This window comes from Pelodiscus sinensis, chromosome 6 (genome assembly GCF_052426305.1).
Source record: "Pelodiscus sinensis isolate ZL-2025 chromosome 6, ASM5242630v1, whole genome shotgun sequence".
Lineage (NCBI taxonomy): Eukaryota > Metazoa > Chordata > Testudines > Trionychidae > Pelodiscus > Pelodiscus sinensis.
Window position 1 is genome coordinate 6,140,240 of NC_143057.1, and position 23,973 is coordinate 6,164,212.

Consider the following 23,973-nt stretch of genomic DNA (forward strand, 5'->3'; position numbering starts at 1 on the left):
TTGTTCAATTTGTTCCTTGAATTTGATACATTCTGCATAATGGAAGTCTTCCATATTCGGCTTCATAAACCTACATGATTGTGAACCTAGCTGCCTTTTGTAAGCAAGTATTCCCTTGGGTCAGATTAAAATTGCACAGAACTTCTGTTCCTTGAAAAAACACGAGATAGCATTTCGGAAGGTGCTTTATTTGGAGCTTGGTTTCCAGAATTATGATGAAACTACCAGACAAAGCTATACTGCAATCCATGAAGTTGCAGCCTGGGCATAGACCTGTTCTGTCCTTACCAGGCCTTGTTTTTTAATTGTCTCGATGAAGATTGTTAATTAAGTGTGTAATTATTGGAAATTGTCTTTGTTACCCTTGGCTTACCTATTCAGTGATGCAGGGCAGAATTAGAAATGCTGAAAGGAACTTTCCTGAAACACATGACCCCTCAATCTTTTGTATGACCCGAGGGAGATATGCATGTAATTTTGCCCAGCTGCTTAACTTGGAAGTAACGTCAATGTTAACCTCCCACGGAAAGATTCCATTTCTTTTACTATTAACATTTTGGTGTGAAACTGATAAATATGTGGCAAGGATAAGCAAGGCAGGTGGAAAAATGGTTATTCCCTGTCTTTTGATTCAGCCACTGCCTGGGGGAACTTGGTTTAGCAGCATCAAGGTGGCTCAAAAGCCAGCACAAATCCTTGCCTACCACTTTTGTTTATGAAATCAGCAGTGAACGCCAACAGGATTTTTCATTACATAGTTTCTTTCCTTTCTAATTCTGGGATGGAGCCTACTAAGTCCAAAGGATCAATACCCATAAAACAGATATTAGACAGGATCACAAAGAAAAAACAGTTTCTTGCCATTTCAACCAGAAAGGACATTGTCTCAACGACTTGATTACCTGCATCCTGCTTCAAAGGCCTTTTAAGAATACACTTGAAAGAGAATCCTTTGAACTGTCATTCATGCTTAAATTCAACACTTTACGCCTAAGTTTGAATAAAGACTCTATTTATCTTACCCATTACAAAGATAGCTTCCCCAATTATCACCTCTAATATCATTAGCTCACAGACATTTACCTCCCCCCCTGCATCCTCCTTCTGTTCTGAAATTTGATTTGTCCTTTTCATATGTGTTCATTTTTTTAATTGTATCCTTTGGTATATATGGTTGTGACCGTTTTCTTCCACTATTTGATCTGAGGAAGTGGGTCTGGCCCATGAAAGTTCCCATCTTGTTAGTCTTTAAAGTGCTACATAGTCCTATTTACTGAGTGCTCAGTATTTCTTGATTAAATTTGTACTTTTAAAAATCCCTTATTAAATCCAGCGTCACATGACTTAGTGCCTTCTAGTGTGAATGGAAGAGAATGGGAGAAGAAAGTCTTGTTGCTCTAGCAGGTGATTTCTTGGTAGGGCCTCCAAGATAGATGTTGAACTAGAACTTGAGGGAATGTTGAAGGGACATTGTCTGTGACTTAAACCAGATTTTGCTTTTCCCCAGAATGCATATACAGCCACAGCTATCAATAGCACCAACTTCTGCACCTCAGCAAAGGATGCCTTTGTCATTCTAGTAGAGAATGCTCTGCGAGTAGCTGCCATAAATACAGTTGGAGACTTCATGCTGTTCCTGGGAAAGGTATGCTTGTGCTGTATTGTTTGGGACAAGTCTGCTTGCTGTCAGAAACCTTCCCCCCCTCTTGCTCTCCAGCTACAGTGTGCCTAAGTGCTTGATTTCCCACTGCCTGGCACTGTGACCCATCCCGTCCTGCTGCCTCCTGTCAGGAATGTGATTTAGAGGGAACTGAGCAGGGAAGGGAAGTGCAAAAGAAACTGGATGATGGTGGGGGGGGGGGGGGGAGAGTACTGCTGAAAATTCCAGTTTCCTCTCAATAAAACCAGTCTAGCTCCCATTTCCTTTGGCAAGTGTAAGCTGAAAAAAGCCTGGCCAGAAGTTTTTGGTTTGCCAGTGAAAAACCTCAAATGTAAGGAAAGCAGACACTTCCCCATACACCTTCTTTAATCAACCCCCTAGTTTGCCTTTAGAAAGAAGTTCAGACATTTTCAACCAGCTCTCATAGGAGGGATGGAATTGGAGGCAGCAGGACCTTGTACTGGCAGCTAGGAGTTGCCTGCTGTGGGGGTAAAGAGCAAAGAGTGGATACCAAGTATGTTCAGGATAAAAAGGTTACTAAGAACCGTTGTTACAGCTCAATTGTCTATTGCTTTATGAAAACCCAGAGCCCAGTTGTTGCTCCATAAGTGCTAGTCAGCATTTGGTCCGTCCGTGGGATGAACTGTCCATCTTCTCTTCACTCCTCTCCTTTTATTACACCCGATTACAGCAGGCTGAACTCTAAGTGAGGTTTTCTAATCCAGTAAATAAACAAATCAATAGAGTGCAATGGGAATGAGTGCATAATGAAGATGCAAGTCCCTTGGGGATATTGACGTGCACAGTGCAGTTCTGTGGAGTAGTCTAACATGCCAGAAAACATCTCCATGAAAAAATGGCTTTTAGATCAGAGAGGAAAAAAGGCTCGGTTTACAGTAGAGACTGCATACACCATGTAATTTTGGCAGCCTTCCTGTTGCAAAAGGAGGGGCTGGAGAATGCTGAAGGGATATTTTGGCTAAGTGCATCTCTGCAATCAAAACTTTTATAAAGCATATTAGTTGATGGATCTGCTTATATTAATATTTATGTTCTGTACAAGGTACAGACCTAGAAATGGTCGCTGCCCTCAGGAGTTGATAATTTGACTAAATCATACGGTTCTCTCTTACTAGGGTATCTGTTTCTCTCTGGAAGGATGGGTGAGTGGCAGCTTTGTAGTTGAGAAGATAGTATTATTCTCGGTGCACTGAAAGCAAATATGGCTGGAGTAAGGGACATGTGGGGTTTAGGTAGCATTCAGTGACTTGTGGTGGAGTCGGTGCCCATGAGAATAAAAGGCGTGTGTGTGTGTGTCTCCTCACACAAGACTCCATTGGCTTCTGCCATCATTGTTGTCTTTGTTTTCTTTGCTTCAGGTCTTGATTGTTTGCAGCACAGGCTTGGCGGGGGTTATGCTGCTGAACTACCAGCGGGATTACACAGTGTGGGTGCTGCCTCTTATCATCGTCTGCCTCTTTGCTTTTCTGGTTGCCCACTGCTTCCTGTCGATTTATGAAATGGTCGTGGACGTCCTCTTCTTATGTTTTGCCATTGATACAAAATACAACGATGGAAGCCCCGGTAGAGAATTCTACATGGATAAAATTCTCATGGTAGGTTAGTTTTCCTCCCCTCTTCCTCAAGTCAAAGGAACTCTGCTCTCTCTAAATGCTTTAGTGCAAGCTTCTGATGCCATTCAGCACAGAAATTCCAGGGTCAGCCATTTTGAGAGATCTTTCTCTTGGTCACAGAGAAAGGGACGAGGCACAGGTTGGGGTTGGTTACCCAGGCCAAGAGACCAGACTTGGCTTAGACAGTCCTCAAACAGCTGCACTGACAGCCCTTTCCTGGAGTATGTCTCTGAGCCTGAGTTGATATCAGCACCTCATTTGACAGGGACAAAGTAGGCCCTGTCACAATTAAGTTACAGCAGCCACTGGAGCTGCGCCGCTGTAAGGGTGGCTACGTGAGAGATCTGTGCCGACGAGGGAGAGCTTTCCCATCAACATAATTGAACCACCCCCTTTGAGTGGCAATAGCTATGTTGGCGAGAGAATTTGGACACACTGCCATTTATGCTGGCCCAATTTATGTCTCATTGGGGTGGGTTTTTTCTCCCACATCCCTGAGTGACGTAAGTTTTGCTGACATAAGTGGTAGTGGAGATATGGCCTTAGTTTCACTTCATGTGAAATGCACTCTCATGCATAAGCTACAGAGAGACTCAAATTCAGTTATTCTTAATAGTCTGATTTCTGTAATTTAGTAAAATCACTCTCTCTAATCCAGCATATGAGATCTAGAAACGTGCAGAGAATTGGTGTTTAGATTGTTTACAGTTCTGTCGCCAACTAAGGGGTGCAGTAGATACTAGGGGCATAGAACTCATAAAAAAAAAAAAAAGCTTCTTACATGATGCTTGCACATTTACAATAGAAAGAAGGATTGAAAGACTACAGGACTGTAGTGTATCTGTTGGTCTCTTTAATAGCAGGTCTAATACACTGGTCGCTTCCATTTTAATGTTTTAAAAAAATGGGGAAGGCGATGTCCATGGGAAGAAATAATCTCACAAGATGAACCCCTGGATATGGAATAGTTTTGGGAAGATGTGTGCTATGGGGAAAAGAAGAAGGCATTGCTAGAAGTAAAACAATCCCAGTGTGTTTTTTCTGTTGCAGGAGCGGGAGACAGTTGTAACACCACATACTGTTTTCACTGGGCAGAAAACAGTGGCTGGGATCTGTATTGATTTTGTGCCAGTCATCAGAATGTGGAAGCCAGGGATGGTTGGGGTCATGGTAAATGTGCTAGGCTCTACAGATGGGCTAGTTAGTATTGTCTGTAAGGATTTTCTTTTTATTCTGTATGGGAAATCTGAGTGCCAAAGGGTAAAAGAGAGAGAGGGAGGTGATGGTTCTTGCTTTTGTATTCACTTCTTGGGGCACAAATACCTTTTTGTGACACCAGGGAATTTTATAGGAGAACCATAGTTTGCACATTCCCTAGCTGTACCTCTCAGTATACTGCCAGAGGAAGAACCATTAAGCCACTTGATTTACTTTGCAGGAGTTTGTGGAGAACAGCAGAAAATCAATGAAAGAAGCTGGCAAGGGAGGTGGAGCTGAAGGCAGAGAGCTAAAACCAATGGTAGGTGCAGATGAGGAGGTGGCCATCCTCCAAGAATTTCACTTTTACTTCCTCTCCCTCTCTGTCTTTACTGACTGCACTTCTTCAGGGGAAGTTTTTGTGCTTTGTATCACTCAAGATGTTCTGCTTTTTCTGTTTGTGAGCTTGCCTATCACCTGGATGGCAGAGTTTTTGTCACAGCTGAGACCATCTCCTGTAAAAGTAAGCTGAAAGGAACTGTATCTTGTGAAATAGCAATACAGTGTAAGAATGAAATGAATTGCATTCATGCCCACAACATGCTAAGTGGCATGTACAAAAGACAGTCATCTTATTTTGTAAGATCTGTGAGGCAGAGATTGTAATTAATTACTAGGGTAAACCAATGTAATCCTCTTTCCATGGTGAACTAAATTGTTAATGCTTTGTGCCATATAAAAGCCTGACAGACACTTTGGAGCTGTCTGCTCAAACAATGGGGACAGGCACTTTTGGGGTCACACCAAATGATTTCAGACGGTGGCAGGGGATTGGATACAGTGAGTCCTTTCAACCTGCTTAAAATAACATTTCTCCCAGTTGTTTGTTTTATTGCTAACTATTTATGTTGCTGTTTCTTGCACTCTCTATTTCCATCTACTTTGTCAGACACAGGGACAATGCATCACTTACGCTTCTGAGATCTTAAACATCCCCTGTTTTCACTTACACTGTGCCTGTTTGACAGGCACCGCATGCGAAAGTAGCCTGTAATAAGGAACATCTGTAACTAACACAGATATTGGAGTTATCCATCTTGGTACTTGGAGAACTGGGAGACAGGCTTTCTGTGTATAGAAGACGGGGACTGAACTAATTAGAGATGATTCTGTTAATAGCAACACTAGAACACTGTTTCCTGTCACGCCCATACCTGCCATCGGGTGGGGTTTACGTTGATTCCTCCAACAGTAGGTAGTAACTCTTTTAAATCATAAAAAGTAATGAAATCCAAATAATTTCCTTATAGTAGAAAATGCCTTTTTAACGTGACAATTGTAAAGCCGGGCTGTGCCTGTGTTTTCACTAGAAAGTTGGAATTCTTTCTCTCTGATAAATTCTGTAGCCGTGAGGAGTATTATGCTAAGTTTATTTATACAATCAGTCTTAGCATTCCAGGCTAGGTTAGAAAAAGTCTGTCATGATTATGGGTGCCAAGAGTTGGTTACTGTTGTCATCTTGAGAACCGTGCAGAGGAATTCCCATACGGTTTCCACAGCATATAGACACTTAGTCCGGTGACAGCGGTTTTGTTCACTTACTGTGACCTGTGTGGATTAGTTCAAACTTCCCCTTGCACAGTCTTCTGGAAGGCCACCATTTTAGTCACAACTGACCTTTCTCCATCTTCAAGTATTTGTTTAAGCATCAGTGCTGATGTATTTCTAAATACGTAGATCAAGGAGGTTTTTTCATATGTATGAGCTACCATTTTCTTCAAGGAGTAATTTCAACTAAGTGAATATTTGAAGCTACTGCTGGGATGTTGAGAGCTATCTATGGCTCTGCACAGCTCCCATTAAAATAAGAGGGAATTAGGTGTTCAAATCTGTTAGGCAGCAATGAAAGATTTAACCTAAAGCTTTTTACTCAGCTCCCAATTCCAAGTATTGGCTTACATCAAGTAATGTCCACTTCATAACTAGTGCATGTTGCAGGTTTGAGATGCTAAAGGCTGTTGATCTAGCTGCGCATGCTCAGCACCCTTGGAAGTCGGGCCTTTTTTGTTTTTTTAGGAACGTAACTTTGAGTACTCAAGTTTTGAAATGTTCGCTTTCGGTCCCTTTTAGAGGATTGCTTGAGAGATGGTGTAAGTTGGGGACAGGACGGCAGGAACTTCTACATTGCATTTCCCCTTCTGATACTAACTTTGTTGCCTTGGGCAAATTATGGGGCAGTATTTTCTGGAGTGGCTTCCAGTTTTTGGGTGCCCAATTTCAGCAGCAGGAGTCCACAAAAGCAGGATTCGATCAGCAGTATGGCTAACAAGGACACACAGATCTCTGCTAGTTAATGCTGACCTTTTGGAAAGGATCTAAAAACCTCATGCTTCTGTGTTGATGCCAATCTCTAACTAGTACAGATTGAGATAAAAATCTTCATTTAGGGCAGGTTATCACACATTCACCTACTGTGAAGTTTGTTATGTCTTTCTCTGAAGGCCACTGTCAGAGAGGGTACTGGACAAGATGGACCATCGTTTTGATCTGGTCCAGCATTTCCTCTGTTTCTAAAGTTGAGTACCCAAAAATTAAAGGTCACCTTTGGGAGTTTGGCTCCTCACTGCTTTGCTTTAGATCCTTCATTTATAAAGCAGAGGGAATCTCTCAAGATTAGTTCAGAAATGCAAATGGCTACCTAAAATTACACTTCTTCAAAATCTGAGTGGAAACATTTAGGAGTTGTCAGTTCTTAAGAGACTGTCTAGGTTCAAGAACAAGCGTTTCAAACTTTACTCTTTGTAGTGATCCTTTTGGCTCAATTTCTTCAGTTGTCCTTTGACATTTGTCTAAGACTGTACTGTATGACTTTGTTTTCTAGGCCTCTGGAGCAAGTTCATCTTGAAACTAGCCAGCCATTATGGAACCCATTGACATTCCAAAACAATATATATAAATAAGCAGCCAAAATCAGAAAAGGAACAGGGATTTAATACTTTTTTTAACGATTATTTTTGTGAAACATGTACTCTTTTCATACGGGTGGCTTTTACAAGCAACTTTATCATTGTTCCGTTTTTTAATCATTGTGGTCATGGAAATGTTAAGATTCTTATCTGATTAAGATACAATCTAGAGGAGGAATCACTTATTTAAAAAAAATTAAATCAATACAGTGGGTTAGAGTATCAGATTTATCAGGTGTCCCTCAAAATTGAAATGTAATGGAGAATTATGTTTAAATCAACTCATTTAGGATTTTATAGTTAAACTCAAATATATCAGACTTCTGAGGAGATGCTTCAGATTTAAAAAAAAACAAATTGTAGGTGTTTTAAAAAGAGTTTCAATGAGAGTCATAATTATAACTCATTTGCAGTCAGTCCTTGTACCCACCAGCTCCAATGGGGTCTAGTGGCGTTGCACGTTCAGTTTTGTTTATAAAGTTCAGCTATCAAAATAACCAACTCCTCAGGTATTTAAATGTGGGAGCCCCTGCATTTCTATGAAAGAGAAACTAGAAAATGGGAAAGGATGAGTTTTATATGCAACTGTTTTCCATTTTATTTTTATTTTTCTCTTTGAGTTCAGTAGCCTCCCTTGCACTTCAGTAAGGCTCCTTTGGAGGGTATGGATTCTTCACAAACGAGCAGTTGAACAAACTGGTCCTTAAAACTCAGCCTTAGCCATACTCCTCATGATTCATTCATGACTAGAGGTAAGGATGCTGGGCACATAGAGAGAAACTGTACAAAGAGTACTGTATGTTTTTCATTTAACTCCAGAGAGATTTAGGAAGTGTAAATGTAAATGGCCAGGCCTTGGCTGTTTCCTCATTCATATTTGTATGTATTGTAGCAGATGGGCAAAACAGGAAAGGGTAGATAAACATTTCTTTGGAAATGACACTGCCATGGTATCTAAAGTTATCCAGTAACCATAAGAGAACTTGCTCATTTTTATTCTTGAGTGTTCAGAAATTTTCATTCCTGAAGCTTACCAGATATGAATGCTAATATTCCATTGTTCAGCTTATTGTAATGGTAAATGCTTAGTGTATTTGCTAAGAATTCATGATCTGTTCATGCTGTATACTCCTTTTTGTTACAATTTTTTAAGAAAACTATTTTTGTTAATGTAAAGTTAATATTTCAGAGCAGAATTTTTAAACTTATTGCACTAAATACAAGCTCTGTAAGAATAAATAATGCCTCGATGGTTTGTTCACTCCATACAAGAAAATCTTTTGAAAGAGAGCAGCCCTTCCAGCTAAGCTTGACAAATGGATTAAAGAGGGGTGTGTGGAGAAGCATATTATTAATGCCACCAGGCTTTTATCCGCAACTGTTTGCTTATGTGCTTCCTTTCAAAGGATCAGACCTTTAAACTGCTGCCGAAGGTAAAAAGCATCCTGTATTTTTTTAATTAATGAGTGCTCTTAACAGTTCCGGTGGTAGCTAACAACTTCTGTTTTCTTTCTAAAAGTCATTTGATACTTCAATTTTTTTCAGACTTCTTGCAATAAAAATCAGGATTAATAAAAAGGATTTACTCTTTTCATAACCCAAACCAAACAGCATGAATAAACTGTAGCTGTTTGAGGGGGAAAAACTGGCTTAGGCTCTGATCCTGCAAACACTTATGCAGCTGTATAGCTTTATTCACAGAAGTAGGTCCTTTGACTTCAACAGGACTGCTTGGGAAAACAAAGTTCTGCACTTGTGTAAGCAGTAACTGGATCAGGGCTTTAGTCTGGGATTTTAATTGGAGCACTGGTTATGTCTCTCAATGTAAATTACATACATCTGTCAGGACCTCTAGGAGATGTTAGAGCAGCCTTAATTTGTGCACAGAAGGAGTTTCATCTGCATAAGTGGCCAAAAGTGCAATGGCTCAGCTGTAGCTCTGGAATATGGACACAAAATACTTGCATAAATCTGTGGGGTTTGGCAGCAAGTTAAATACTGGCTCAGCAGGATCAGAGAATTTGGATTCTAAAGCTAAGGAAAGGATTTGTCATGTATCTAGCTGCTCCACAGAAGCTGCAGTTTACACCCTGTTTCTGAAGATATCATTTGATGGGCCCAGGCGGAAGTCTTGGGTTCTGCTCACTTTGATGACCTACCATCAGATTTCTGCCAAGACAAGTTCCACAAGTTTGGATTCTCTGCTCCCTGGAAGCTGTGGGGAGGATGCTTTTCCGTTAACTTACAACTGGAACTGTAATCAGAAACAAATTTTGTATTTTTGTATATCTTGCCTGTGCACCATTTTTATAACAGGGCCTGTTTTACAAATAAATTGGTTTTATTATCACAGCGTGTAGAAGTTATGGACAGCACTTTTGTATGGGTAGCAATCATTTTCAAACGTATCTATCATTATAAAGTTCTTAATCAAGTCATGCGTACCCTTCCTTAGTGTAGGTGCAGCATGCATAGCTTTTCAGTTACAGAGTAGGGTCATGCCTTACAGAACTATCGCACATGCCCTGGCTGTTCCAAAGCATTCCTTTCCTATGCTGGCTTTCCAGTGGCTCTTCAGTGTTTTGGATGCTCTTTGAAACTTGCATTTGTGGCAGACTACAAGCTGCCCTCTTCCTTTCTAGTCCCTCCTTTGTGTGTGGAGAGAGAGTGATAAACAAGTCTCTAGAGAAAGCTGCTTGGAGAGTAAGTTCTGAAAATGAAAGTAGGAATATGAGTTCTCCTGCAGGAGAATCTGTATGTGGCAGCTGAGATGCTGGCCACTGCCAGTGATAAAGGATTTAGACACTTCTTATCCGGTTATCAAGGCTCATGTCAGTGCTGCCATTCCCTGCTGCACTAGGAAATACTTACTCGTGAGGGGTGGCTGAGAAGGGTAAAGTTGGGGAAGCCATCTCCTTAGGATGCCCCTGAAGCTTCACTCTGCCTAAACAAGAAGGGTTAGAGATTCAGCCAGGTCAGCTTGGATTTAAAATCTTAGCCTGGGTGAATGAGAGCATATTTGGATTGTAGCCCGTTATGCAACATAGTCCTTGCTTTGGTCACTTGGGCTTGAAAGACCAGAAGGCTTGTCTGCTACACCTCAGGTGGAGGCCAAGCAGTGTCCAGCTCCTCTTGCCTCTCCCTCTTCTTTGAGGAAAATGTGCTGGCTGCAGAAAGAACACATTCAGAGCAGGTCTACAGTACAGGGCAAAGTAGATGTATCTTAGGTCCAGTCACCACAGGCTGGGGGTCAATTGAAGAAACTCTCCTGGTGACTTCCATTACACTTCTCTTTCCAGTTGAGTACCAGAGTTGAGCGAGAACAATCAGTAATCGACTTATTGGGTCTAGTGAAGACCTGCTAAATCGACCACCGGGGGATTGATCACTGTAACACCAACCCCCAGAAATTGTAGACAAGCCCTCACTAGAGGAAATTCTCTTGTTTCTACATTTCTCTTTCAGCATAAGGGCACCGAGTGGCAGAGTGTCAGCTCCCCGTTTTCCCTCTGACCTCAGCATGTGCCAAAGGCATTCTCACTTTCCCAAGGAGATCACCTGGCCTGAATGGAGTGATTGAAGGTGCTTTCCCACCCTTTATTCTGAGACCATCCTCTCTTCCTCACATTCGTTGCAGTCATTGCACACACCATGTCTAGGAGGAGATACTGCCACTTCCTAGATCTCAGTGCTGCTCCACAGGTAGGCTCTAAGCCAGTGATGCAAACAACACAAAATGCATCCCCTGTCCCTCCTCTTAGTTTGATTCCTAAAGTTGCACCCAGTGTGCCCCGAGGCAGTGTTGTGTTTTTATGCACAGCTTTCATTTGGCTCTGTAGCTCAAGAAAGGCTTGTTTTTAGTGTGACCAAGAAGGGAAGCACCTAACTGGGACTCGCTGCAACCTAGAAAATTTGGTTACGGCCCCCATTTGCTCACAGCCAATCTAGGGCTTCCTCCAGTAGTTTCTGTATAACCCCCTCCGCTGGCAATCACTGCCTTTCGAAAGGGCTTTCCCCACAAAGAAGCAACTCCCTTGCAACAAGATGCCTCTCTCTATTTAGAATGTTAGACCAGAGTCCCAGCGGAGTCAAATGTTTGACCAACTGATTCGCCAGGACTTGTTTCTTTTTGACGTGCCCTCGTGACATGCACTTTAATGGCTTGCTCCGAACAGTTAAAATGATTCTATGAATGTATGTTGTGGATTCAAAGTCAGATGCCTATAGCAGACTTTTGTATAGTATATAATCACCAAACAGTTATCCTTCTGGTCTTACATGCATATCGTACCTTGTATTGCGTAGTAGTCCTTGAAGAAGCACTATGGACCAGATGAAGAGTGGGTATCTAACTTGAAGGGCCCAGTTTTGAAAGTCTTGGCCTGTGCTTTTACAGTCACTATTTTCCTAAATCTAAGCATCAGTTTCCTAACTTCTTGGTTGATCTGGCCCTGAGCTACGTTTAAGGCTGAACGAGGCCTGCAGTTTTTCAATTTAATATTCCCAAACCCAGCTCTAAAATGAACAAACGTGTCTGAAACACATTGAAACTCTGCTAACACAGACATCAGGTGAAGTCACTTTTTAACTGTATTTTTAAAACAATGTATTCATGCTTGCTGTTTTCTTATTACCCTAACGGACAGAGACAAGTGTTTCATATGCTGTCTACCACCTGTGTTCTCAAGCTGCTTTCCTTTATGAAGAGAGAGGGTTGGATTCTCAACATTTTTGCCTATAGCCTGGGATGTGTTATGAAAAACATTGAGAACTATTGATCTAGCGCAGTGCTACATTTTAACTTCAACATGGCAGGAGAATGCAATCAAACCAAGACAGTTTTCAGTGATATTTGAAAAGAATTTTCTATTAACATTAAGCTATTTGACTCAATTTATTTTTAAACTGATTTAGTCCCCCTAACATTCTCTTAAAGAATGAAATCGCTTTTGAACAATTAAAACCCTTTGGGCAAGATTTCCCCAAAGGGGAAAACATGCAAAGTATAATGCTCTTCATCTAGCTGGTTTCAATAGGAAATTTCAGAGGAATAAGAGGCGATTGTCTGGAATTTCCATAGCGAATCAGCCAAAATCCTGTAAGAATAGTTGGTAGAAAATCTATTTAAAAAAAAAAAAAAAAGCAAATTACCAAGTACCTTAACAGAGACCTAAGACTGCTGCAAGCTTCTGGCAGAACCATTTCCGGGCCTGAAAACTGAACTGCAATGGTTGTAAATAAATTTCAAGAATGCTTTGACCTCAGAAGTATTTGGAAGACATAGGCAGATTAAATTTCAGGCAGTAGACAATTTTAAACTGCCTTAAAGGATTCTCTATTTAAGCTGTAGCAGTTAAAGGCATCACTGACCAGTAAAACAGTAGTGCTTTCATCTCTTCTAAGTTATTAACTTGCACAAGATATTAACTTGCACAATATGAGATGCTGCTTCTCCGGGCAGGTAAAAATGTGTTTTGCTGGGATTCTCAGAAGAATTTAGGAACTCCAATTCCTGTTGAAGGTCAAAGGGAACACCAAACCTCACTCTGTGAGCCTCCTTTATTCCTAATGTAAAAATACAGCACTTACTATAATGTTGGGATTGGCTAGATCTTTACCAGGTGAGTGAAAGTCAGGTGTAAGGTAGAGGAACGACACAGCAGAAAAAGGCCAGTGAATAAGGGCTCTTTGATGTGGAGTTATATTCCTAACAAGAGCAATGCAGGTTAACACGAGCAGAAGAAAAAGAAGCCTTCAGCTTTCCTTCCCTGAAACATCTGTGCAAAGACAGATGTGGAGGGGGAGATGAGCTGCAGTTAACACTTGGTTCAGTAGGACCCAGGTAGTCAGCCTATGCCTGTTTCACTGGCGTTATTCATGTTTGTCACCAGTGCCTGGGTTAGACCCTGCCTGCTCCCAGGGAAGTCACAGGGAGTGTCACCCTAGCATGTAGTGGGAGCAGAAGCAGGCCCTTACTCCTATTCCTTAGACAGATGGGGAAGAGACTTGTGCATGGTGCATTGTAAAACACATCTGAGTGGGGCTTGGTTTACAAGAAGCCGTTTTGAAGGATGTTCTCTTTGTAACAGACTTGTTAGACAGCAACTCAGCCAGAACGTCAGAAGTCCTCAAATCTTCCTTGAAAGACTTCACCTTCTAAGGAGTCCACCGTTCACTCTAGTTGAAATCAAAATGTCCCGTGCTGCCAAGGAAGGGAACTCTGCCAGTCTGGCTGGGGGAACAGTTTCTTCCCAACCCTACCCATGGCAATGAGTTACACTTCAAATGGCTTGTCTATTGTACAGGCTGGAAACGCTAGAAAAGAAGAGCTGAGAGAATGGATAGAAAAACACAGACCTACCGTAGCACAGTTATTACATCACCGTGGTCTCATGCTGCACCAAAAAGACTGGGACTTGCTGGCTGGCTGGTGGGGCCAACCACAACTCTCTGTCCACAGTAAATTAGGGTCTATGTTTTGCTCCAACAGGGCTGTAGGTGCTCTTTAATGCCCCTGCTCTTTAACAAGTAGGGAAATGGATGACCAGTACTGTCTGTGTTTATTCTTAGAGGTGAGGCGAGGTGTGGGTAAGACTAAGGCAAGGAGAAAGGGGAGGCACACGACAGAATAGTACTGCCCTTACATTTTCTAACACTCATTCTTACAGGGTCAGATCTGCTGCTGATGTTAATGGAGCTCTCGAGGCAATGGTGTTGCACTGATTTACACCAGCTAAAAATCTGGCCCACAGCCGTGTTTGCTTCCACACTCACCGTGCAGGCTGTAGTTGTTGCCCCCTTGGTATCACTGTGAGAGTGATGGGAGAAAGTAGGTGGTCGAGAGGAGACACAGCTCCAGAATAGGAGTGGGTTAGAGCCCTCTGGCTCGGCGCTACAATTTATCATAGAATCACTGAATTCTAGAACTGGAAGGGATCTTGAGAGGTCATCAAGTCCAGTCCCCTGCCCTCACGGCAGGACCCAATACAGTCTAGATCATCCCTGCCAGGTGTCTGTCTAACCAGCTCTTAAATATCTCCAGTGATGGAGATTCCATGCCCCTCCTCCCTTCCCCAGGCAATTTATTCCAGTGTTTAACCACCCTGACAGCCAGGAAGTTTTTCCTAATGTCCAACCTAAACCTCCCTTGCTGCAGTTTAAGCCCATTGCTTCTTGTTCTATCCTCAGAGGCCAAGAAGAACAAGTTTTCTCCCTCCTCCTTGTAACACCCTTTTAGGAACTTGAAAACCACTATCATGTTCCCCCTCATTCTTCTCTTGTCTAAACTAAACAAGCCCAGTTCTTTCAATCTTCCCTCATAGGTCGTGTCTTCTAGATCTTTAATCATTATTGTTGCTCTTCTCTGGACCTTCTCCAATTTCTCCACATCTTTCTTGAAATGTGCTACCTCCTTCCTCTCCAATAGCCTCCTGTTTCTTTCCGCTAAGCCTATGTAGCATGTGCTAGGCATCCTGGATAAGTCGGGGGTTTACAGCATCCAGCCCTGCCTGCGCCCACCTCCCTTCCGTGGAAGGGGGCTACCGGGGCCCAAGGTGTGGCTAGGAATCCTGCACTAGTTACCATAAGATGAGCTCTCTGCTGCTTCCTACCATTGGTGCACCTTGATCCTCCTCTGCTACCTAAAGAAACCGGTTGGCCCTTGGAACAAAACAGTAAAGAGACGTCTACTTCTACCGGCCAGATGGGCATTGCTAGAGCCCTTCCGAGCTGAGTTTCGTAGGCATAAAGGAGGTCCACAGATAGCCCACAGAATTTTCTCAGGGCTAAGAAAGACTATGTACCATTGCAGAGTGACACAAGTGTTGGTTTTCCTCTTTGATGCTTTTTCAGGCAAGTAGGCAATAAGGAAAACATCCCAGCAGATTGGCATTATTTTTGTACTGGCTGGATTGTTCCGCTGATAATTACTGTGTTTGACGTTGAACAAGGGGCGGGTGGGGTGTGTGTGTGTGTCAAAATCTGTTTGGAAATGCTGGTGTTACAGCCCAAACATGGCTTAAGTACTTGCAGAGGACACGGTTACAGTCTTTCCCCCTACTTCATCCTGGTTTAGATCACACTTCCATCTAAAAGGGGAATCAAATCCTTGGTGTGTATTAGCAGTGAATGTTGAATCTTGCTGGTCCATTTACTAAGAAGTGCTCTTCTTTCCAATGGAAGGCCACCTCCTTTTGGAATAAAACTAGTGAACGTGACGCTGTTCATTGTTGTCTGAGAACCTGAAATGTGTCGTAATGAAAATTGTATATGGGGGAAGGAAGGGAAATTAACAGTTCTGATCTAATATTAGATTTTCTGTGTAAACTGACTGTGGCAGAATACTGATGCAAACTGTATTTTAGTCTAACAAATGTATAGAATTTTTTTATGTATCAGAATAAAGTTTTATAGGAAAGACTTTTTCATGTTTACTCTGTTGGCTGGTAAGATGCTTTCCCTAGCAGGATGGGTTAGTAGTAGGGTATACCTGGGTTTGATGGGCAGGTGTGGCTCTGGATTAAGCTTCCCCAAAGGTATGTGTATTAAAGAGATTAGAACTTCAGTTTGTTATTCCTCATGTTTCACACACACCCCTTTTTCCAGGTGTGTCCAGTCCCTCTCTGAAATAACACATTTTCAAGCAAATGAGCATGTTACTTTAATGCCCTCTGGCCTCTCATGTGAGACCAAGCTCCTCATTGTAGTATCTCCTGACTAGTCACAAGTGCACATGGAGCTCTCCAAGGGTTGTCATTCCATTGTTAGGTGCTGTGCATGTACAAAGACATGGTCCTTGTGTCACCATCCCAGTTCCACAGGGCTTTCCACATGTGCTTTACTAGGAGCTTCACGGCACATTTTAAACCAGATCAAACTTCAAGAGGACAAGTGGTGGACCAACGATGGGGGTGAAGAGAGGCAGCATAATCCTTCAGATAGGAAATTGGACTGGGAGCCAGGAGACGGGCGTTCTCTACTACAGCTGGCTGTGAGACCTGGAGTGAGTCCGTGCCTCAGTTTTTCCATCTGTAAAATAGGGGTAATGTTCCCTTCCCCCCCCCCCCCCCCCACGTTCTGGGGCAGTAAATGTGACACCCCCTCTAAATTCTTTGAAATCATCAGAAAGACGTTCTATCAAAGGTAACTTTCATCCGATCTGAGCACCTCAAGGAAAAGGCAGGTTCAGTGGGAGCCGGGAGGTCTTTTCCTTTTCCCCGCATGATAGCTGTACATTTGCTCTTTTGTTGCTGCCATGTTCTTAATAGAACAAGCCATGCAGAACCGTGTTTCCTCCCTCCTCCCCCCCCACACACATTATCCTTTATTTACTGCAAATGCAATGCTTCAGAGGTTTTAATTGAACTGGGAGCCATTGCCAACTCAAACCCTGGGGTTAAAACCATCATGAAGAATCACTAAATACATTTAGGAGGCATAAAGGACTGATCAGCCAATCGGAGTGCTGGACTCCTGCATACAGATGGGGCCTCATGCTGTGGAACTAACTACCCCTAAATTAGTCCATTTGAACTGGGAAATTCCATTTTCAAGTGACACTAAGGGACCAAACAGTCTCAGTTGTACAACTGCATGTGCATGTGCACGTGTGCGCACGAGCAAGCCGGGGGGTTGCGGGCACACACCAAGAGTGTACTAGGTACTCAACAGAAAGGTAAGACAGCCCTGGCCCAGCCTCTCACTCCACACAACACAATCTATTTTTACTTTGTGTGTCCGTGTGTTGTAATTTCTCTGACGATGTCCCAAGGCCACCACTGTCTGGCTCAAGAGTTTCTCCTTCACTTGGTCTGTGACGAAGCGGCTTGGCTTGACTTCCTGGTTGTTACTGCCTGGAACCAGAATAATTCACGTGCTGCCCTGTCATATCAATTGGGGTGGAGGAGGGAAGAAATGCATAGATGGAGGTCAGGCAGAAATCAACTGGCTCCCGTTGAGCTTTGGATGTGTCAAGACTTCAGGACAAGGCTGTAAGCCAGTCGCTGGCTGGCTCGCCCATCTGCCTCAACTCCCTCTGCGGCATCGCTGCTTCTGGCCCCACGCACGGCCCAGGGAAAGCAGCAGCGATGCCGGCGTCTGAGCCCAAAGAGCCTTGCAGCTCTGGGGTGAGAGGAAAAGGGAAGGTGCAGAGATGGGCCTTGGGAGATCTGGAGGGGGGTTGGAAGGGGAGACCCGAAATGGAGGACAGACTTGGGGCTTGACCTATGTCAACTTGGAGGAAGCCTGTGATGCAGGTGCAGAGATTGGGGAGCAGAGGGTTAGACCTAAGAAGATGAAGCCCAGGTGGAGAAATAGATGGGTGGGACAGATGTATGGAAGGGTGGGTGCCAGAAGCTGAGGGAAGGAAGGGGAGCGAGGTACAAGGATGAGGGAAATGGTTTAGGGAAAGAATGAGAAGAGGATAAGGGGAAATGGTGAAAACCAAGAAAAGGGTAACAGGCGGGAGAGCAAGAGTATGGAGTAAGGAGACATGAAACACGGAAGGTACCCAAGGAGAGCACTAGATGTGAAAAAGCACCAGTGCACACCGCTGCCTCGTTCCGGAGCGCACAGAATTCCACAGCCAGCATGCTCTATGAGCAATGATCAGCGTTTGACCCTGGGTCTCACCGTCTGAAAAACAAGCCTGATGATTGACTCGACCAACAGGGGCATACTGCAGCTATGGTGATATCAAGACCAAATCTGTACCTCTGGTCTTAACATCTACAACTATGTGACTCACTAGAATAGCTCCTTAAATGCCCACTTTGTGCTCAGGGTTGTATCTGCAACCCTGACAAAGCATCAAAGGAAAGAAAAATAGAGTTACAAAATAGAAATCATGGAAATATAGGACTGGAAGGAACCTCCAGAGGTTGTCTAGTCCAGCACATGCACATGCCCTGAGGCAAGATTATGGATACTTACGCTTTTCTGGACATGTGTTTATCTTGTTTTTAAAAACTTTCATAAATCTCTGCCTTTTTTTAGAATAACCCTCAGACTGAAAATACCCAGAGACTCCTATGCCACCAAAATAAATAACAAATATGAACGGTTTTCAGGATGGAAGTCAGACCTTCCAAGAACTTACTGTAGCCAAACTGCTGTTGAAATTCAGCCTCTGAAGCAAAACAAGGAACATGGTTCTGTTCTTGAGACACTGTTTCTTCTTTTTTCCCCAAGGCTGTATCTAGACTGGCAAGTTTTCCGCAAAATCATCTGCTTTTGCAGAAAAACTTGCCAGCTGTCTACACTGGCTGCTTGAATTTCCGGAAAAGCACTGACGATCTCATGTAAGATCGTCAATGCTTTTCCGGAAATACTGTGCTGCTCCCGTTCAAGCAAAAGTCTTTTTCCAAAAGACTTTTGCGCAAAAGGGCCAGTGTAGACAGCTGAGATTTGTTTTCCGCAAAAAAGCCCCGATTGCGAAAATGGCGATCGGGGCTTTTTTGCAGAAAACCGCGTCTAGATTGGCCACAGACGCTTTTCCGCAAAAAGTGCTTTTGCGGAAAAGCATCCTGCCAATCTAGACGTGCTTTTCCAAAAATGCTTTCAACGGAAAAGTTTTCCGTTAAAAGCATTTTCGGAAAATCATGCCAGTGTAGACGTAGCCCGAGAGTATTAGCCAAGCTGTGCAACTGGGGCCTGAGCTACTGCCCTCAGTTGGGGGCTTTTGTCTCATATAGAGCCTTAGGTCTACGTCTCTGCTAACTTAGCTAGCCCTCATTGCAGCAGTACCAGAGTCCCTCACAACTTTCAGCACATCTATCTGTACAATCTGCCTGGTGCAGGGAACTGAGGCCCAGCGCTTCAAACGCTATTAATGGGACTTAGTACCTAAATATTATTGCCCATCTGGGCCTAAGTCCATGACAGCAGAAAAGCTGATTCCCAGATTAGTCCAGGTCTGCAGGCCATCCCTGCAGTCTCCCATGTTCTAACCATGAGGTCTTTAGATTAAAGCAGGAGCATGTGACTTGAGACCCATGTCTGAACCTGAGATTTGGAGAGAGGGGACCAGACCCCTCCCATCTACTTCCCCCTCTGACATCAATACCCAAGATCTGTTTTGTTGCCCAGAGTTTTTATTCCTCTAGGACTCTGCATTTCAAGTGGGAGCTCTGCTGTCTACCACCTGTCAGGAACGTAATTTAAACAGAAGGGCCTTTTGTCATTATTTCTGGGACTGTGGCTGACTCAGGGCTGTGATTTCATGTCCAAGGCATTCTAGTGTGAAATACCTGTTCAGCCATTTATTTGTCTCCTACCTGATTACTGTCTGCTCGGGTGGCTGGATAAATCAACTCAGAGGATTCTGTCGACCGTCTGATGTCGGGCATGGGAAGTTGTATTGGACTGAAAAGTCTGTTCCAACATTAGATTTTCTTAAATTTTAGTGCATTCAAGCATCAATTATAGGAAATTGAAAAGTATCAAATGTATCAAGTGACAGAAATAAAAGGAAAGTAATATTTAACAAGGCTCAAAAAAGAACAGAAATATTCATAGAGACTAGCTCCATCACTGGCTGTTAGCTAAGATGGGCAAGGGATGCGCAGTACATTTACATTAGATTTCCTCATTTGAGGAGCAGCTACTCACTGAGCAACAACACAGGTGAGTAGCTGCGAGGAATGGTGGGAGCTGGGAGGTAGGGAGACCTGAAACACCCCAGCCAGCTGACTGTGGCTTTCAGCTGAAAGAGGCTGCCCTGCGCTCCAGCTGATCGGCAGCTTCTCCTCTGCGCCTACCGACGTGGAGCTTGATGCAGCCTGGCTGAACGCCATGGCCAGCTGGCCGGGCAGCCACTTCTCTTTCTTCCAGCACGGCTGCCCTGCGCTCAGCGCAGAGGCTGCATCTAGCTCCAGCTGTGCTGGAGCAAGCTTCCTGGGCTGAGCGCAGGGCAGCCGGGCGGGAGAGAAGAGAAGCGGCTTCCCGGCCAGCTGGCCATGGCACTTAGCCAGGGTGCACCAAGCTCCATGTGGGCAGGCACAGAGGGGAAGCCACCTGATCAGCAGGAGCGCGGTTCAGCCTCCTCCGGGCTGAAGGCCACAGCCTGCTGGCCAGGCAGCTTCTCTGCACCAGCCCACGTGGAGCGTGGTGCACCCTGGCTGAGCACCACTTCCAAATGTTGAAAAACTTCTTCCAAATGTTGGAAAAACCTTTTTAAAAAAGCAGCAGTATAAGGATTGGGGATAGCAAGTGATGGAGAGGAGGAGAATAGAGAGGGTGGGGCTTCAAGGAAGGGGCGGGGCAGTAGATCTTGGTGTGGTCTGTCATTTAAAAAGTGATCTTGGGTGTAAAAAGGTTGGAGACCACTGCTCTAGGGCATCTGCATTGGCCACTGTTGGAAGACTGGATGCTGGACTAGGTGGACTATTGGTCTGACCCTGTATGGCCGTTCTTATGCTGGTCCATGATGGTGGTTTCTATACTGTTATACAAATGATAATAAAGGGTGTTATCTAAGGATGGAGAGGTTTGCTGTTTTAAAAAGAAGCAAACCCCTGCTAGAAATGCAGGTCTGATTTACCCTGATTTACACTGAAGCCAGCTTGACAGCGAACCCTGAATGAAAATGGACGTGATAGTTACACTATGTAGAACAGTTTCATTTTTTTGTTTCCATCTACACTATTGCCAGTGCCAAGCAGTCCGAGATCATGGATCAACCCCTCCCCCAAGATCATGAGTTTAACTTGAAAAAATAATTCACATTTGTAAAAATAATATAACTGGGGTTCTTTTATATTTTCCTTCCGTTTTTTTGACTCTTCTGCGGTGATGCACTCCAGCTTCCCTTCACAGCCATCAGGGCTAGAAATTTGCTTAACACACATGAAAAAAGAAAATCCAAGGTTCTTGCAGCCTCACATGACTGCAAGAGCAGGGTAACAAGAATTATCAGGAACACTGGCATCGCTGAAAACTTTTGGGCAAAAAGCTCTTTGTTCAGGGTCAGTAACCCCAGGCTTTGAATCAAGGGATGAAAAGCACCCAACCCTTGTCTGAGTTACCCAGGAAGTCCTCCAATTTAAAAAAAACAAACAGCAGAGACAAGATTTGACATTCCTGGTATTTCTAAAAAGCAGCAGAAAAACCATTTCTCTTTCCCCTCCAATATATCTAACCATTCACTCACTCATCCTCAGGCTGTCTTTCATGTGCAAGTGTGTGTGCAAATTGGGCACACAATTACTGCATTAGTGCAGCTAATACCAAAGTGACATGGGTAATTGCATAAGCAAGTTAAGCACCCAGCAGGAGGTGCCTAGTTTTGAAAGGCTAGCAGTGATTCTGGGGTGTCTGTGACAAATATCTTGCACTGAAACAGTCTGGGGTTCATTTAGAAAAATACGTCTCCCTTTTGCTGAGTGAAATGGTTAATTGTCCTTCCAAAATGCCAGCGCCAGTCCCCATCCTGCCAGCTGCGTTCTGTCATTGTGTTTCAGCCGGAGGGCGAATCTCATGACAAGGGATGTGCAGCATCGTGTTTCTGGATCTTTGCAGCTTCCTCTTTTCTCATTCCCTTGCTTCTGTAATCACAACATGCAATGATCATAAAAAAGCTGGCAGGAATTAAAACTATTCCAACTAAATAGCCAATTAGCCAGCCACTGCATTGCAAGTTGGGCATGAAATAAATAGCCTTGAGCTAGCGCGGGCAATTAAGAAATAAAATTGGTGCTATGATAAAGCACCTTTCTGATCTATGAAGCCTGGCTCCAGCAGAGTCACAGACATATCACTAAACACCAAATCCAGGTTTCCTAAAATATAGGCCACTAGATGCTTTACCCCACGTTGCTTGGGTTCTCACCTCAATTTTTGTTTTTTGGAAGCAATCCCATTCCAGGCACATCCTGTTTTCCAGGCACAACCAAACCCTGACCTTGCCTTAAGCCCACATTTCTCAAACTGTGGGTCCTGACCCCCTAATGGGTTGCGAACAACTTGGAGGGGGGTTGCGGTATCACAAAGTTTGAGAACCCCTGCCTTAAGCTATGATCAGAGGAAGCTGTCTACCAAATTTGGTGGTCCTAGCTCTTACCATTTAGGAGGTGTTTGTGGACAGACAGACACAAAGGACTATCTCAAATATAAATATGTTAGCTTAAAAAACATTAAAAATACACTAGTAATTAATTTTCCTCCTGGAGCAGGTTATCAGTGTGAAGGAAATGGCCATGGTTATAAAGAAGGAATGTTGTGATCTAACTTATGTTGGAAGGGCGTTTACTCAATTTAGCACCAAGTCATGAGGAACTCAAATATGCTGGTCGTCCCCTTGGCTTCACTGAAGTTTAACATTATGCCCATATTTACAGTCCCTGCTGGCTCATGACCTTTGGTGAGAGAAATACCAGGGTAATGGACACACACACTAGTTTTTTGCATCCATGGCAATTACACCCTATTTACACCCGTGTTTCCGCAACCTGGTTCATGTAGCAGCTGGGTGCCACACAGCATTAAAATCCCAATGGATACAGCCGATGGGCAGCCCTCTCCTTACTCAGCTAAAACACCAATTGAAGTCACTGAGGGAGTGAGAGTTTCATCCGTCGGCAGCATCAATGCCACAATACATCCCAGACCACCAGTGTAAATTATCATTTGTGTGGGGAAGGATGTTAAAAAAAAATTGTAGATGTTAAAAAAAAAAACACTGTAGCTTTAAACACTTGCTTAGCGGGAGAATAAGGGTACGGTTTGGCCTATTTTAGAGTCGCTGATCCTCAATGAAGGGAAACAACCACCATGTTAGTGAAGTACGACACAGACTCTGGTGGGAGGTATAACCCCACACCTGTGGGCACCTGGAGAGGAGACAGGTAATGAAGGCTTAGGCCTAGCAGGGAGGATCAGACTGGCTGGTTATTAAAGGAAGGAGAGATACAAAGGAGCTGGAGAGTTATAGGCTTTCCCCCCGGCGGATGATGACAGCAAGAGGAACTATGGCACGTCCAAGCCTTGAGGCAGACAGCCTGGAGGGAGACTGGGGAAAGGACTCCCTGGAGAAACCTGGTGGCTACTCAGTCCTAGGAAGAGCTGGATGTCTAAGAAGAAAGAAGGGAGAGCTTCTCAGCAAAATGCTTGCAAGGATTTAAGGTGGGACAAATAACACCCTTTTCCTTCAGCTTGGAAGCAGCTGCTGGACCGTTTTTGTCCAAACTTGTCCTGAGGTAGATGGATTCTAACTGTGTGGCAGCGTGAGAAGCAGGACTGATCATGGAATTTGCCTGGTAACGCTCAGCAAAGGAAGGGGCTCAGCAGACCACCCAGAGGAGGGAGATAGCAGTTGCTACCGGAGGGTGAGACCACTCAAAGGGTTTATCCGGAGCCAGTTCCTGTTTCCACATGGCTGGGAGTGTTGAGTCCCCACATGAAATCCCTGTAGGCAAGCAAGCCTCACCTCCAGCACACTGGTATTACAGCACCACAGCTGGCAGCCCTGAAAAGAGCAAAGACTTTCCAGGACACACACTGGGGGCGGGATGTGGCACCCTGA

The 23,973-nt window shown here is 43.8% G+C and overlaps 1 protein-coding gene across 2 annotated transcripts in view; it reads left to right on the top strand.

Annotated features, from left to right (window-relative positions):
• The window catches only part of SLC44A1 (solute carrier family 44 member 1), a 78,144-nt gene extending 68,332 nt beyond the window's left edge, over nucleotides 1-9,812 (top strand). Inside the window, exons 13-16 of one of the 2 annotated variants that reach the window (XM_075931356.2) lie at nucleotides 1,508-1,645; nucleotides 3,040-3,276; nucleotides 4,733-4,813; nucleotides 7,373-9,812. In XM_075931356.2, coding sequence (XP_075787471.2) covers nucleotides 1,508-1,645; nucleotides 3,040-3,276; nucleotides 4,733-4,813; nucleotides 7,373-7,396 — 480 coding nt within the window. In that variant the 3' untranslated portion in view covers nucleotides 7,397-9,812. Of the gene's footprint in view, nucleotides 1-1,507; nucleotides 1,646-3,039; nucleotides 3,277-4,732; nucleotides 7,349-7,372 lie in introns of those variants that run through there. The other variant, XM_089779156.1, reaches the window with a different exon arrangement.
• The last annotated feature ends 14,161 nt before the right edge of the window (nucleotides 9,813-23,973 follow it).